At 38.0% G+C, this 16,160-nt stretch overlaps 1 protein-coding gene across 1 annotated transcript; it reads left to right on the top strand.

Moving 5' to 3' along the window:
* The first annotated feature begins 361 nt into the window (after positions 1–361).
* On the top strand, positions 362–8,376 carry LOC107093586 (high mobility group protein 20A-like). The gene is made up of 6 exons (XM_015388746.1): positions 362–695; positions 1,535–1,572; positions 4,188–4,263; positions 4,358–4,573; positions 7,812–7,944; positions 8,030–8,376. Exons 1-6 carry the CDS (start codon positions 602–604, stop codon positions 8,031–8,033), a joined length of 561 nt encoding a protein of 186 aa, XP_015244232.1. The 5' UTR covers positions 362–601; the 3' UTR covers positions 8,034–8,376.
* The last annotated feature ends 7,784 nt before the right edge of the window (positions 8,377–16,160 follow it).

The raw sequence follows: 16,160 nt of genomic DNA, 5'->3' as shown, positions 1-16,160 counted from the left end.
TTTTATCTGTGGACCCTTACGGACAAATGGAATATAAACAATCTAAGATTCAAAAGTCGAAGCTTTATTTTAAAAAATGTTGATTTAATACGCTGCTATATCTTCATTATTTGTGCTCATGGTGTCCACAAAAAAAAAAACTTAGTTTTTGAGTTGTACAGAATCTATGATTTCTAAGGGTTTATAACAGATCTTTAATGTTAATAGTTTAACTGGTGTTTTTAGTGTAAATATGCACAACGGGTGGCAGGGGATCATGTGGAGGTTTAGAGGTTGGGGGGAAAATCGGAAAAGAATCGTAATTCTAATTAAAAATAAATAAATCAGAGATTTTATTTTAGGCCATATCGCCCAGCCATAGTTGAATGAATTTCTTTATAAATGATATTGAAGTAAAGGTCTCTGTTTAGGGAAATGAAGGATGTGGATAACCAACAGTGGAGAGTTCAGAGTTTTATCTTCCAAAGGAAATCTTGATGAGCAATAATTAACCCCTATCTCAATTTTGCCAAATCTCATTTTCCTCCTCTCTCACCTTTAAGTCTTCTCTCTCTCTCTGCAGCGATATTTGGATGAAGCGGAGCGGGATAAGGAGCGCTACATGCGAGAGCTGGAGAAGTACCAGAAAACGGAGGCCTACAAACATTTCACCAGGAAGGTCCAGGAGAAGCAGAAGGGCAAGAGGCACAGGGGAGGTGAGATGTGGTCAGGAAGGACGCCGGGCTGCAAGAAGACTTTCCCTTTTTGGGACGTCCTGGTAGAAACGTGTCCGAGTGAGAAACTTCCTGTGTCTGTAGACGTTTGGAGGAACCAGTCATTGTTTGCCGAGCTGCCCTGTCCAGACAGGATGACTCACATGAACTTGAATTTGTAATAAGAGTGAGTGATGGAGGGAGCAGCCAGAAATGGGTGGGTTCATCTTTTACTGGACCTTAATCAATCATTTAACCAAGACACTGAAATGAAATCACTGAGTCATCAGCTGGGGCTTTAGCACTCATGAATTACTTTCTACACACCTAGATAGTGTGTTTGGTTAAAAGATCAGAACAGATGGAAGGTTAAAATAAGGGAAATATGAACACTGCAGCTGTTTTCCTGTCTGGACTGATTGGTTTTGGTTTCCTGAAAACATTTTCGCTCTTCAAACTAAAGCAGAAACTTTATTAAAACCAACATAGTTTACGTCTTGAATAATAGCTACACGTCATATTAATCAGCTGTCAAATGACTCCAATGAAACACTCCATTATTTGGCCATATTCTGCGTCTGCTCATTATTTTGAAACTTTATGTTCCCATAAAGTGGATAAAACCTCTGCCCGTGAAAGAATAATAAAATAAAAACAAGGAGGGACCATTCCAAGGAGGCTGAAGTTTTTCCTCATTTGAGCTGATTGATAGAACAATTGGACGTTTTTATCGACTCTTATGTTTTCGTAACTTGTGTATTATGAGCTGATGACAGGCTGCACCCCAGAAAGTCTGACTCATTTCTGATGTCCTCTTCCTTTATTCTTTCCTTCCTCTCCAGATGTTGGGCACCAAGTCGCCAGTGAGGCTCTTCATGAGGTCAGTGAGTCCTTCCTGCCCGCTGGTAACACTTGAAATTGCCTTTTATAAGTGGTGACTATCACGTTTCATTAGGGGAAGAGCCCCTCTTGTAGTTCACTTAGGGATCTGATATGTTACACAAACCTATTAGGTCATGGAAGAGAAATGGTTTTATTCAGAGGGTTTGACATGTTTAGCTGCAAAGTTGAAAGATTTGCGTGAAAATGATTCAACTACATGCGACCCTCCCTGCAGCTTCACGGATGCAGAAAATCCAGTTTTCCTTTCTGCCTTTCCCCTCTATTGTTTTAGGCCTTACTTTCCCAAAAAGGAAGAAGGCTGTTTGCTTTCCAAAAGTGTCAATGAAACAAGTGGAAGTGTGTCGCTGTAGCAGTTTTCATCCTCAGCACAGACATCCACAGCTATAGAAAAGGGGCGGAGACTAGATCAGCCAATGCAGATGCTGTGGTATGTTTATGATTTTCTTCATAAGTCAGTTTCAGTCTTTGGGCTGATGAGTCTATGACTGCCAAATGAGAAGGCCTTTATTGTTCTCCTTTAGAACTAGACTAAGACATGCTTGGTGTTTGCCTTCTGTAGATAAATACATCATGGCAACTTTCTGCATTAAGTTGCAAAAAACAGGTTTTAGCTAAACCTGAGAAACACCATGATTCAGTTGAGGACAGTAGATCATGTGGTCCTGGTGAATGGATAGAGGAGGTTTACAGCACTTGGAAAATTGGAAGTGATTAGGAAACTTAAAGGTATAGTGGAGGATGATCTTTTTCTGGGTGGATCATCAAAATAAGTGGTCCTCCAAATTGTTAATCATTGTGGTTATATCTTTACATAAGGCCGTCCTACGTGCTTGTCCCCATTTTCACTTACCGGCGGTGAGTCTGATATATTGGAAAAAATGTGAATCTTTTTTTGGAAAGTAAGCTTGTATGAGCGATGCAAACAGCAACTTTTAAACAAAGCGTGCACGAGGAGAAATGGACTCGTGCACGCTCTTGCATGGGTTTAATGCACGTTCCCTCTATTAAACCCTCAGGTACGGGGTTGTGCATGTGCATTTGTTTTAAAAGAAAAAGAATTTGCAAAAGTCCTCCACTATAAATTTAAAGTTCTTATTTATTCAAAGCTGACTAACTTGATTGATTTATAGGTTTCTACTTATCTCTAATCTGATGCACTAAACCCTTATATACATATAGATATATGTATTTATTCTAATTATATGACCTTTTACTAAAAAAAAATATATATTTTTTTTCAATAAAAATAAGCAGATCTTTATCCTTTAAATGTTGAAACCGCTGTTTGCTTAAAGCTCAATAGTTGGAATAGTAGTTACAAATAGTTACAAAATAATTGGGATTTTAGTATTAAGCAAAATAACTCATGACTCATTAATCTCTGATTTGGGTTTAAAGGTCTAAATATTGTAAAAGTGCGATGAAATGTGTTTTAGTGACTAAGGAGGAGGAAATCAAGAGTGAAAGATTGTTTTCATGATTTTTATTTTTTCTTATACTAAAGCTGTCCTGAAAAAAAAAAAAAAAGCTGCTTCACAGCCCTTCATTGAGCATGGTGGAGGATTAGTGATGCTTTGGGAGCCTTGTTACGGTGCAAAGCAATGTGAGCTCTGCCAGGAAACCTGTTTAAAAAGTAAAGCTGAGAAAACCCGACTCTGGATTATCTCTACAGGAGGAACAAATGTTTCTCTTTTTGCAAAAATTAACACTTAAAGCTGAGCAGCAGCTCCTCCAACCAGAACCTGAGCTTCTTTCTGGTCCCACTGAGGAGGATCCCTGAATGACATTTCGGACTTTGTCACATCTGGGGTGTCAGAGATCATTTGGGGTTAAACCTTTTGAGAAAAAACAGGGGAGGGAAAAAAAAAAAAAACATGTTAAATGAAAGAAGCAGAAGGTTAATGCACGTCTATAATAATGAAGAGTTGGTTTATTTGATCAATTCTATTTTTGTGTTATCTTTGTATGTTTTGTGGTATTTTCTCCCTGGAGAAGCTGGAAGTGCTGTTGGCCCTTCAGCTCTAAACATTTACTGCTCATTGTTGCATGACTGAAGCCGGGTTAATCCTCTTTACAGCCGCGTTTATGATCCGAACGCTTAGCTTCTACTTACTTTGCAATTCATTTTTATTAAGTTCTGTCTGTAATTAAGAGGCTTTCTCTGTAGTTCTCTCAGAACCTGGTGGAGGGTTGCAGCCAAGGTGACTTAACTGGAAGGAGCGCTGCTGTGGGAAAAAGGCGCCGCTCTCCTTCCCCTTAGATTAGCAGAAGCTGGGGATTCAGCATGGATGTCATTATGTTGGGAAATGAAGAACGATGGAGCTTTGCTGCAGTCAGAGCTCCATTGTGTCATGTGTCTCTATTTCGACGGCTGTTTTTAGTGCAGATTTATTGCCAAGCTTCCATATCTGAGATGCACCAATGATGAAATTACTTCCATCCCCGCATTTCATGAAACTGGATTTCTGTATATGTCTCTTGGCCAGATATAAAATCAATTACCAGCCCACACAGGACCTAGTAAGATAAATGACAGTCTGTTACAGCGTTTGGCTAATCCCCCCCTTTTCCCATGTCTCTGCCTGCAAACAGAAAGACGCAGAGGGAAAGGACAGGACTGTGTTTGACATACCAATCTTCACAGAAGAGTTTCTCAACCACAGCAAAGGTGAGAAGGCTGAACCTCATGAGACTCTCTGATCAGAATAAGAGAGCAGAACGCCAACCTCTCTGTTTGTTTGAACGCCGTTTTTCCCCTTTAGCACGAGAAGCTGAGATGCGCCAGCTGCGCAAGACCAACATGGAGTACGAGGAGCGCAACGCAGCCTTGCAGAAGCACGTGGAGAGCATGCGAGGGGCGGTGGAGCGGCTGGAGGGCGACGTGATGCAAGAGAGAGAACGCAACGGGCTCCTGCATCAGCACCTGGAGACTCTGCGCCAGGCGCTCACCTCCAGCTTCTCATCGGTTCCTCTGCCAGGTGAGACTTTAAGCACCCTGCAGAGAGTTTATGACCTTTTCTCATTTTGTCTGTGTATTTTATCAGAATCATTTATAAGGGTCCCATGAAATCCATTTAGTTTTTTCCACAAGTTCCGTTTAGTTTTTTCCCCAAATTCCACTTTTTCCCTTTTTAACATTATTTTTAACATTACTAACAAATATATTGAAATAGTATAAGACATGCTAAGACATTCACATTCAAAAACAATATCTTAAATAACTTCTTTCATTGTGGTGTGCTAAAATTATTTACCAGCAATGTTCAGAACGCTGTAATCTCGAGCATCGGTTGTTTCGTCGACCACACCATATTATTTTTTCCTTGCAATTTCTTCTGGACAGCCTCCATTTTCTGATCAAACACCCGGGTAAGGTGGTTTTAATGGATGCTGCAAACGTCTCCTTGTAGCACACCCCCTTGCTTGCAGTGCTTTATCAAAAATGGATGAATCTTTCACATTTTTTCTAAAGGAATGTCTGATTCATATATGTCAACAAAATCTTCAATAAACTCACGCCTCGCTTCCACTGACGTATTTGAATCTGCAGCCGTATGCGGCTCACGCATGTGGCGTGGGTGCCACAGTTGAACTTAATCTTCCAATCGACCGTGTGATGAAAAGAATTGCAGAAAAGTTGCCCTCCAGATTCATAACACTAGACATAACATAACAATTGGTGTTAAGTTTAACATTTTTTAACTTTCTGGATGACTTTGGTGTTTCTGCGTGACTCTTTGACATGGCTGACCTATTTTTTTTTTGTCGTTTTAGAAACAAAACCCTGCCCTGCTTAACTATATATGCGAACAGGCAGAGGACAAAAGACCTTAGTTCTTTCCCAAAAGAGTGAATTCCTTGTTTTTTTTTAACACATTCTATGTTATTTGCTAAATTCTGCGATTCTGTCTGCGTTTTCTGCTTCATGGAACTCATAGGGGACTAATTTACTTCCGAAAGTCTCCCTGTGTGTCATTTATTGTGGAAGCAGTCTCTCAGAGAAGGCCTCAGGGGTTTGTTAATAAACAAAAGGCAACAAATGACATGATGAACCCCAAAAAACACACTACACTGGAAAGAAATCTAGATAAGTCAATTTTTCTTAAAATAAGTGCATTTTTTCTGGAATTGAGGAGGTAACTGAGACACTTTTCCAATGGAACAAGACAATTTACATTTAAAATAAGAAGAAAACTATTTCATTGTCTTATTTAATGTGTATATTATTTAATGACCTTATTTTAAGAGTAAAAATCATCATTCCATTGGCAAATAAGGTGAATGGCGAATACTTATTTCTAGATTGTTTTTGTAGTGCAGAGATGTCAAAGTCAAAGGAGGAATTTCAGTTAGCAGGATGTTATTAAACAGGAAGTCAGACGTTTTTCAAATAGATTAATAAGAAATTGAGTGAAGTTATCCTAAATCCATGAAGGGGATTCAGAACTACTTGGAAAAGAGTCTCAATGCCAGAAAAACTTTGCCCCTCAGAAGCGTAGCGCCGCACGTCACACTGAAGCAAGTGACCTGAAAATAGAACATGATGGCTGTATCAGGCTGACCATGTTTCCTGTCTGTAGAGACAGGAAATGTCATCCATGGAACCATGGATCAGAGTATAAAAAACAAAAAGCTGTTAGAAGCTGAAGCAGAGGTTCACCTTCCAGCAGGTGAACATTCCTAAACATGGAGGCTGAGAGACACAATGCTGCAAAGTCTAAAGAAATGCAGCTTTTTTCTGCACTCACCCATTTCAGTGGAAATGGGTAAAAGTTGATTTCTATTTTCATTGTGTTGGTTTGTTTCTCTGAACCCAACAAGAAGAGTTTGATTCTAACATTGCAAAATGGTAAAAAAAGGAACAGAAACTGTTTGGCAAAGCACTAGATCGCCTAATATCCTGGACTCATCCTCTTATCATGTATAATGGGATCTGTGTTGGTGATATTCTAAACAGACAGGGTCCAGACTAACTCTGCATTTATTTCACTTTTTTCATGTTAATATCTTTTTCTCCACACATTTTTAGACTTCTCCCACAGAAACAGCGCAGCAAACTCAGCAAACACCAGAAATAGATGTAATTATTGCATCAGAGCTCCATAATGAAAGATGATTACAGAACAGGAATGTTAGACTCTGTGTCGAAGAGCTGTTCAATTAAAGTAGGTCAAGCAAAACCTGCAAGCTTCTGACCTTCCAAAGAAAACAGGTTTCACTTTTGCTCTCCACTCTGATAGTGGCCTTTTAATAGGTTAAATACATTTACAGCAGTTTATAATTACAGGTTTATGACTCAGGTGTTTTACTTTAATGTTTGGCTTCTTCCTAAAGAAAGCTCTATAAATCTGAAGAGTTTATTCCTAATGTTCTCCTTTCAAAACAGACACACTGGTTGATTTGAAGTCCTGAAAGCACAATAATTAAGAGAACAAAAGATCAAACTAAAGATTTTCTGAGAGCCATCACAGGAGACAGAATGAAGCTGGATCCTCTGCTTTCAGAAAGACTAAAGGAGGGTCTCTGGGTTTACTGGCCTCCATAATGCCCTCTATGGAGCCTGGTTGTGGCAGCATCATGCTGTGAGGATCTAGTCCTGGAGGGAAGACTGTGTGAGGGTTCAAAGACAAGGAACCTAAACATGAACCAGATCTAGAATGGACTGGTTTGCATCAGGTGTTTATAGAGAGCTGATGGCAAACTAAAAAATAAAAAACAACAATGTGAGAACGAGGGAAATTATTCACCTTTCTTATAAGGCCAGCATGCCAAACCCTTCGCTGTTTGGATCCGCAATGGTTTACACATCAACTTTTTATAATTTTTTATAGCTCAGCAGGCAAAGCTAAACTTCTTTTGTGTTAATATTAGAAGCTTTAAATTGAAGCAGAGTTGTACTTATTTTGAAATGATAAATGGAAAAAAAATTCTGTTTCTAGATGGGAAAAAACTGACAAACACCTAGAAAGACTTGCGGACAAATCTGGTTTTACATAGTATAAATACTTTCCACGCTTTCTAGATTTTGATTTGAAGTGTTTATCAATCTTTTATCTATTTTCTGTTTACAAACTCAGTAACATATAAAAAGAGGTATTTTAAAACGTCGTAAAAAGGTTCAGTGGGGGGGGGGGCTCGGTTTGTGATTTAAGTTAGAAAATGGAGGCGGATGAAGAACTGTAAGAAACACTGAGGGTCCATGCTTTTTGCCTCTAGGCAGCGGAGAAACCCCCACCCTTGACAGCATTGACTCCTACATGAAGAAGCTCCACAGCATCATCGTCAGTAACCCCCAGGAGCACGAGAGCCTCATCAGCACAGTGAGGGATGTGGTGAGCCGTCTGGACAGGTAGGAACGGTTTCATCTCCAGAGTTGGTATAAAAAGGATTCCACTTTGTCTTTTTTTGAATTCTTTTTTATTACTTTTTAACAGATAATTTGGATCAAGCTCATCCGGTTTGATGAATCGGGATTTTCTGCACAGCTTCCTGTTTTCAGCTCTTTTCTCCAACTCATCGCCCTGGTTGGGTTAAAAATGTCCAGAACTCTGATCATATCGGTGAATGTGACCTTTGTTCTTTTATTTATTTATTGTTTCTAACGGTTTACACCTTTCTGTAGCGATCTTTTAAGCTGGATATGAAAGTTTCCCCTGTTCCATCTTCAACGTTCATTCCACAACAGACCCGTTATCGCCGTCATACATGCTGTGTTTGTGTTAAATCGTAACCAAGAAATATTGTTGACATGTCTGTTAAACACTTATAATCTGTTGAAAAAGAAAAAAAAAAAGGACAACTTGTGCCATTGTTTGTTTTCCAGTTGTGGAAATTCTTTGTATTTTCAATAAAAATGTTTTCATTGTCTGCATTTTAAAATTGTTTAGAGAGCCTCACATTAATTAAGAAACAAATATTAAGTAGCAGATACACAAGTTAGCATTGGGCTAGGTTTCTCAGTAGCAGCCATATATATATATATATATATATATATATATATATATATATATATATATATGTGTGTGTTTGGGGACATAAATTCAATAAAACCCTAAACTTAACTCAGGAAGTTTTCTGTTGCTGGAGGCAAGGAAATAACATATTCCACAGGTTTTTTTTTGTTGTTTTTTTTTTTACCTAAGATAATTTAGACATTTAGCTCAAGCATTACAGTTCTTTATATTATGTTCTTTTCCTGATTGAAAGTTTCCTTTAGAAACAGCACAAAAGCAGTCTGAGGAAATGTCTTTTTTTTCTAGTTTTTGATTTGTTTCGTATTTAACTGACATTGTTCTCTTTATTTGGTTTGTATATTTTGTGGGAGCTTTATTCTTTTTCTTTCGCTTATTTTTTTCTTTTTTTCTGTCTTATCTGAGAAATCTTATCTTTAACTGTGAGAGAACCATCAGCTCCATGATGCAGAGGCATGTCACAGAGCTGCTGTGCAGTTTTCTCCAGAGGTCGTTAAGTTTGGGAACCTAAAGGAAAAAGCACTCAAATCGTACGCTGCAAACAGTTTTCCTTAAGTTATTAAAGCTATTGAATATGGATTTATGTAAGTAATTAGGTTAACTATAATCATTCATGTACATTTTAGATTAGAATTAAAAAAATAATAAGAAACTAATTTTTCTTTTATATGGAAACAGCATTTCAGCCTTAATGATGCAGAGAAACAGTAACTGTTTCTTCAACCATTATGTAGTGTGTTATTGCTTCAGGTTACAACTTTAGAAAGTAACAATTTGATCTGATGTCTGCATGAGCATTGTAGGATTATTTACTATTTTAAATAGTATGACAACCTATATTTTTTATGTAGGTTCAGTTTTAAATCTGATTAACATCATTGGGTACTGCTGCTTTGAGTCGGTTTTTAAGGCTAAGAAAGATGTTTTAAAGTTTTCCAAAGCAGACTTTCCATCTGAAAATGTACATTTTTGAGAGTTTCAGAACGTATCATACGTTTATATTCTTTTTTCTATATCCATAAATCTTCTGTGGCTAATCAGCCATTAGTTAATCGACCTGTTTATTTTTCACCTAATCTTATTTACTTTCAGCTTATTTAGCCGATTAACCAGCTTTGCTGTAATTCAGAAGCTGGACCTCGATCTGTGAAAAACGGCTTTAACATTGAAGTTAATGAAAAAACAGAAAACATTATCAATTAATGGATGCATTTTGGTTCACTCAGAGCTGAAAAGTGCTGTCTGCTTATTGTGCATTAATATTTTACAGCTAATAAGAGCTTTGATAATGTTAATATAGATTTTAAATTGCACATTTCCTATTTTCTCTGCATGGGACTGACAGCATAGTCTGACCTGAAACTGGGCGTTTCATCGACCTAGCACCAGTTCAACTCAGCAGGTATGGCGTCAGTCTAATTAAAGTAGCACGGTTCAGACAAAGTAGGGTTGATAAGCTGACCGTATTAACTAATAATACTCAATAACTCATTGTTTTATGAAGGAATTTCTGAAATATTTTGCATTTTATATTCGGCCCTTATATCGAGGCCCCTAAATTCAAACCAGGGATCAAATGAGAAGGTTTTACCTATGTGCCATTTATTGTTTTCACAAATATGGCGACAGTCAAGGTTTTTTTATACAACATAAGTGCACAAACAGTATCATGCAGAGTAAATCAAAAAGGTCAGGGATGAAGATAAAATATGTTAAAAGCATAGTTAGCTTATATTATCGATATTAAAATCTTAGTATTAAAAAACAATATTTAATTAATCATTTTAAACTGATATAACCAAACTAATAGGCAGAGGTGCTAACAATTAATCAGGGAGGTAACCAGGAAGCTCAGTAACTGGAGGAGTTGGTGCGGTCCACAGCTCAGGTAAAGGTTTTGATGGAGCATCCCACAAGCTTTGTGGAGTGGCAGGAAGAAAGCTGATGGCAGGATGGATAAGGAGGTTTGGTTTATTCTGTCTTCTGGGAATTAAAATTTTTAAGATCCCTGTGGGAGAAACAACGTCCTAAAATTAGAGCCAACCTCAAGCTCAATGTCCAATATTACTGTTTATCACTGATTTAGCTAAATAAACCAAATTGAATAGCTCATTAGCTAGCAGACACATGGTGTAGGAGAATATTTACTTTGGAGCACAGTTCTTTAGTGTAAGAACACAATAAATGGAGAGAAACCAACTCATCTGTTTAATACTAACATTGGTTCCTCCTAAATGATTGGATATTCCAGTATTTTAAAAAAGGATCTCAAGTCGGTTTGCCCTGTCTTCTAATACAACTCCAAACTAAAAGTATTAAAGAAGAATAGGGTTAAAGATTGGGAAAGAGATGCACCTTCCAGCAGGACAACAAGCCTAAATACACAACAGGTACAATAAAACTTTAGATGAAAAACATATTAATCAGGTTGAATGGCCTAGTCAAAGTCTAGACCTAAAACTACTAGAGAATCTGTGGGGAGACCAAAAAGCTCAATCCAATCGGATTGTTTTGCATGGTGATGATGTGACTTAAATGTCGAAACAGTTCACGGTGTGAATACTTTAGCAGGCGCTGCATCCATTTGCAGTAAACAGCAAAACATAGCTTAAAATCTTATCTAACAATAAAAGTGAGATATAATTATGGATCTGCTGCCGGCTGTAGATGTAAAACCAGACTCTTGCTTTGGCTGAGGGAGGGAAAAGCTTTAAATAAATTAAATAATGAATATCCTTTTTAAAAAAATCAAACCATTCCCCTAACAGCAGGAAACATCAGTGGTCAACAAAGTAAAGTTCATCATAGATGCATAAATACCCACTCTTCCATTTATAGCTTCAAATGTTCATCCCCCTGTCTGGGAATGTCGTCCTGCTCCGTTATGAGATCCCTGATGAGATACGCAGCCTCATCTATCCATGGCCAATCTTCTTAGAACTGTAAAAAATCTCTGCAAAGTTCATGCCTGTCTAATGTCCTCCCTGGAGCAATGCTTGGGAATAAAAAAAAAATGCAGAACTTTGTGTATAGGCTGGATGAAATTTGGGAAGTAAAGAGCATCCCATGAGAATCTGCCTCAGCTTGTTTAACTTGTTTACCTTTTCATTGACGGTGTCATCATTCACGTGTGTTCTGCTGGCTGTGTGCAGCGGGTCTCAGAGCTCATTTGTATAATGAGCTTAACTGGAGTGGGTTTTTTTTTTTTTTTCGTTTTGTTTGTTTTTGCTTTGATGTTGCTCAAAAGCTGTGAAAACACCATGAAAAACGGTTAAATCTGGGCTTGTGCCTCATGGTTGAGCTGTGCTCTCTTTTCCAGGTGGCGATTAGTAAATATGCTTTTCATGCAGGAAAGAATAGCTGGTGAGGAGACACAACAGTTCCTCTTGATGTTCCTCCTTATCAGCGATGGATTTCTTTTATAAGGAGGCTCACCGCTCAGGGCGCTGTGAGTCTGTAGGGCGGCAGAAGCCCTTTTTTTAAAAAACTGAAAAATATACAAAAAGGATGTCTATTCCAGTTAAGAGGTACCATGTTGTTGCTGGTTTCTTTTCATGCTGTATTTGCATAGGATTTCCACAACAGAATGACAATAATAACACAATAATTATTTTTGGTTGTTCCTTTATTTTATCTTTAGGCAAAAAACAATGTCTAGTTTTAGTTGGTGTAGGTCTGTCTCTGCTGTCCATCTACACATAAGGACAAAGGACACTCATTTGAGGACCAGAATGTTCACAATTTGGACTAAGAAGACAGGTTGTTTGAAAGGGGTGTGAAGGAAGCCTTTTATGTTAAGAGAGAACAAAACAACCCTAAACAGATTGGTTGGACTCAGGTTTCAGGTCTCGATAACCTTGAAAGCAGCAATAGAGTTGATTCCTTGCAACATCATCTTAACCCCCATCGTCATGCAGGGGACCAAAACATCTCGCCTGGTCAGCCAGACCAACAATGACCCTAACAACTCCCTTTTCAGAGGCATAGGCCAGTATTTGGTATTACAGGCCAACAATGACCTCAACAACTCCCTATTATTAAGGGGTGGACCTATTCTTCAGTTCAATTTTCATGTTTTCTAAGCCATAACAAAGCTTTGTTGGGCTACGGTATGAAGCCTGGAACTGAAGGCTAATACATTTTGAATTGACAAGCTTCCTGGATGGAAAGAAAAATGTCTTCAAACTTGGAAAACTTAAGTTCAGTGGTTTGTTTTTTGTTTTTTTGTTTTTTTTTACTTTTTTGGATTTACACAAACATAATTTCTTAAGAATGAGGATAAAAACTGCTCTTTGAAGGATGCTTGAATTACCAGACCTTAATTGGAAAATTAAAAAAAAGAATATAAACATAGTTTGAGAGTCATCAAATCTATTATTCTGTTTGGAAAATTCCAAAAGCTGGAATTTTTTATGCTTGTTTGAATTATTTCACTTTTTTATTCTGATTAAATATTTCTACAGAGTAAGGAAATCAGTATCTGAAGGCTGAAATGGGGGTACTTTTCTACTAAAACCGTTAAAATCACTTTTTGTGTGTCTTTACTGTTGTAAAACTCATGTAAAGCTGGGTTTAAGCTCCTCTGCTCCTCTGGCCCATTTTTTTCTGGCCACCAAATGCAGCACACCACCGTCTTTTGTCTCCACAAAACAGACACTCATTAGAACACAAACACCTTCTGCAGCTCCTCCGCAGGGGCCCGTCTGCATCGCTGGCTGCCCTCCTGCTCATGGAGCGCAACAGGGTGGACATGAGGACAGAGGAGGTAGCTCCAGCAGAGAGTCACACGTATCCTGGACCAGAGGAGGGAGGGAGTGACTCAGACGAGAAAGGATGAGTCAGTGCGTCATGTGCTGAACTGGCAATCAGAGGTATCAGTGTCCTGAATAGTTTCTCTTCCCGCTATACCAGGGGCCGCTATGCTCAAACTGAGCTACCTTTTGTTAGGGAGTTGGGCCCAGTCCAGTGGACACATTTGTAGGAAGCGATAGAACAGTGTAGACTGTCAGAGAGAATGCTCTGGTCTTAAATTCAAAGCGTTAGTTTAGAGACTAACTCCTATATGTTTACAGCTGTCAGATTCACAGTTCATAACCTTTGACCTTTTTAACAGTTTGTCACCTCAAAGCCACAAACTGCAATGTCATTTAATGTTATGTAGTTGACCAACACAAATAAGCACATAATTGTGACAACAAAGGTAGTATCATAAATCCAACACTTTGTATACAGTAGACCTTTTGAGGTGTAATCATAGCTGCAGTTTTCATCGTCTATAAATGTATAACATTTCTATTTATTTCTTCTGTTTGCAAAGGATATTTATTTATTTTTGTAGCCTCAAACTGTTTTTGTTCCACGATTAGTTTGGATTTTCCTCTATCAATTCTTTTAACTCTTACTTGCTTACTTCCCCTAGCATGATGCTAACATCGCCATGTGTTACCCTGGGGATGATACATTCAGTATGTGCTGCTCAGTTCATTTTTCACCTCACATAGTGTCTATCAAGTGACTGAACTTTTTTCACATGTTTTGCTGTATCTCAATTTTCAATGAAAATGTTTTCATCATCTGCATTTTAAGATGTTCAGAGCATCATAATAACCAAAAAATAATCACTATGAAATAAAAAGTAGCAGATTTCACTGGTTTGCATTCTTCTTGTGTTTTCAGTTGCAGCCATATACTTTTTCCACCCATTAATCCATTTTCTCCCATTCCTTGTCAGGGTCGCAGTGAGGGCGGTGCCTGTCTCCAGCTGTCAATGAGTGAGAGGCGGAGTACACACTGGACAGGTTGCCAGTCTGTCGTAGAGCAACACAGAGACACAAAACCATTCACACACACTTAAGGTAGCCAATTAATCGACAGTCATGGTTTTCAACTGTGGGAGGAAGTCGGAGTACTCAGAGAGAACCAATGCATGCACAGGGAGAACATGCAAACTTCATGCAGAAACTGTTACTAACTGCTCTGTGCAACCCATCTTATAAAAAAAACAAAAAACAAAACAGTTTTCTCTTGCTGGAGGCAAAGGAAATAACAGACAATTTCTACTTTCCACAGAGTTCTTTATATCATTTTTTTTCCTGAATGATAGTTGACTTTAGGCTATGAAAAGCACATGTCTGACATTTCTTTTTTGTTTGTTTTTTATTTGCTTTATATCTAACTTATATTGTTCTCATCGTTTAGATCTTTCGTTTGGAGGGGGGGTTACTGAAATATGCTAACAGCAAACTGCAAATGGTGTTGTTCAGTCTTTTCTTCTTAAAATATGCTTTTTATTTCTAATAACAATAAAAAACCAAAGTTTAAGGGGATTAGGATTAATAGATGTTCTTAAACAGCAGCACCCCCCACCCACCACCACCACCTAAGGTATTGATATCTGCAGCTCCTCCACATCGTGGGTGATTACCAATGACAGACAAGCTTTCCAGATTTGAAAAAAGAACAAAAAAAATCCTGCAATACATATCAATCTTTAGCATGGAGCTAAATACAAACACACCCATCTATTACTTTATGTTTCGGCTGAAGATGAACTAAACTAAAAAAAGGGAAAATGATAGTCATCCTTCGTTTTGCTCATCTAATCACTCCCCCACCGCTGGAAAGTCCTTGGCCTCGCTGCTTGGCAGCAAGGAGGGGGAAACAATGCCTGGAATGTTAACAGAAAAACTCGACTCATTCCCCACGTGTCATTTTCTGCTTCAGCTCCTCCTCATCCTCATCTCTTTCTGTCACAGAAGGCTTTCTTGGAGCGCAGCTTTAAAATACCGATCACAAACCAGAACCTTCGTCAGTAAAAGATACAACTTTTAATACAAACTTCTTTCTCATGTCACATTTTGAAGTCTTTCACATCAAAGAATAACTTTTTTATCTATTTATAAGACTTAAAAGAAGCTGGGTTCCAAAAAAAAAAATCTACTTCAAGAGTTGTGAGACTTTTTTGTGTGTTTCTAATTAATTCTGATCACAGCATGTTCTGCAGAACCTCAGGGCAGCTGAAGGAAGTGATTTCCTTTTTCCAGTGGTCATTATCCCTTACAGATACATTATGTCAGTAAAGCTGCACTCAACGCTCTCTAATAAGCATTACAGACACACTCTCGCTGTGGCTTTGTACTCTGTGCATATGTTTACTCCCTGCTGATTCAGTGTTTTCCCCTCCAAACAAACAGCAGTTTGAATAAATTAGACAGCATTACATAAAGTTTTACTTTGAAGTGGGCCTCTGTAACTTTCTGTTGACAAATGTAACTCTAGGAAATGTTTGAGGGTGTTGTGTAAATACCACAAACAATTTAAATGAATCTACGGAAATATACAGTAATAGGTACTTGTACCACAAATATCAAATTAAAATTAATCTATCTCGAGATAAGCAAACTCTGTCTTAAACTGGCCTTGTTTATTACCTTATGCGATGGGTTTGATTTCAGGTCCAAAACTTCTTCTTTTATTTATAAGAACAGTTAATAAGATTTCACCTATGTTAAAAATTAGGATTATGTTGAAAAATAATAGTTAAACCTTTTTGGTAGATTTCCTGTTTATTTCAAATAACAAAAAAACTAAATGG

Source organism: Cyprinodon variegatus, unplaced genomic scaffold, assembly GCF_000732505.1.
Source record: "Cyprinodon variegatus isolate N-32 unplaced genomic scaffold, C_variegatus-1.0 Scaffold434, whole genome shotgun sequence".
NCBI classification, from domain to species: Eukaryota; Metazoa; Chordata; class Actinopteri; order Cyprinodontiformes; family Cyprinodontidae; genus Cyprinodon; species Cyprinodon variegatus.
The sequence above is the reverse complement of the archived record's forward strand: the minus strand, read 5'-3'. Positions and strand labels throughout refer to the sequence as shown.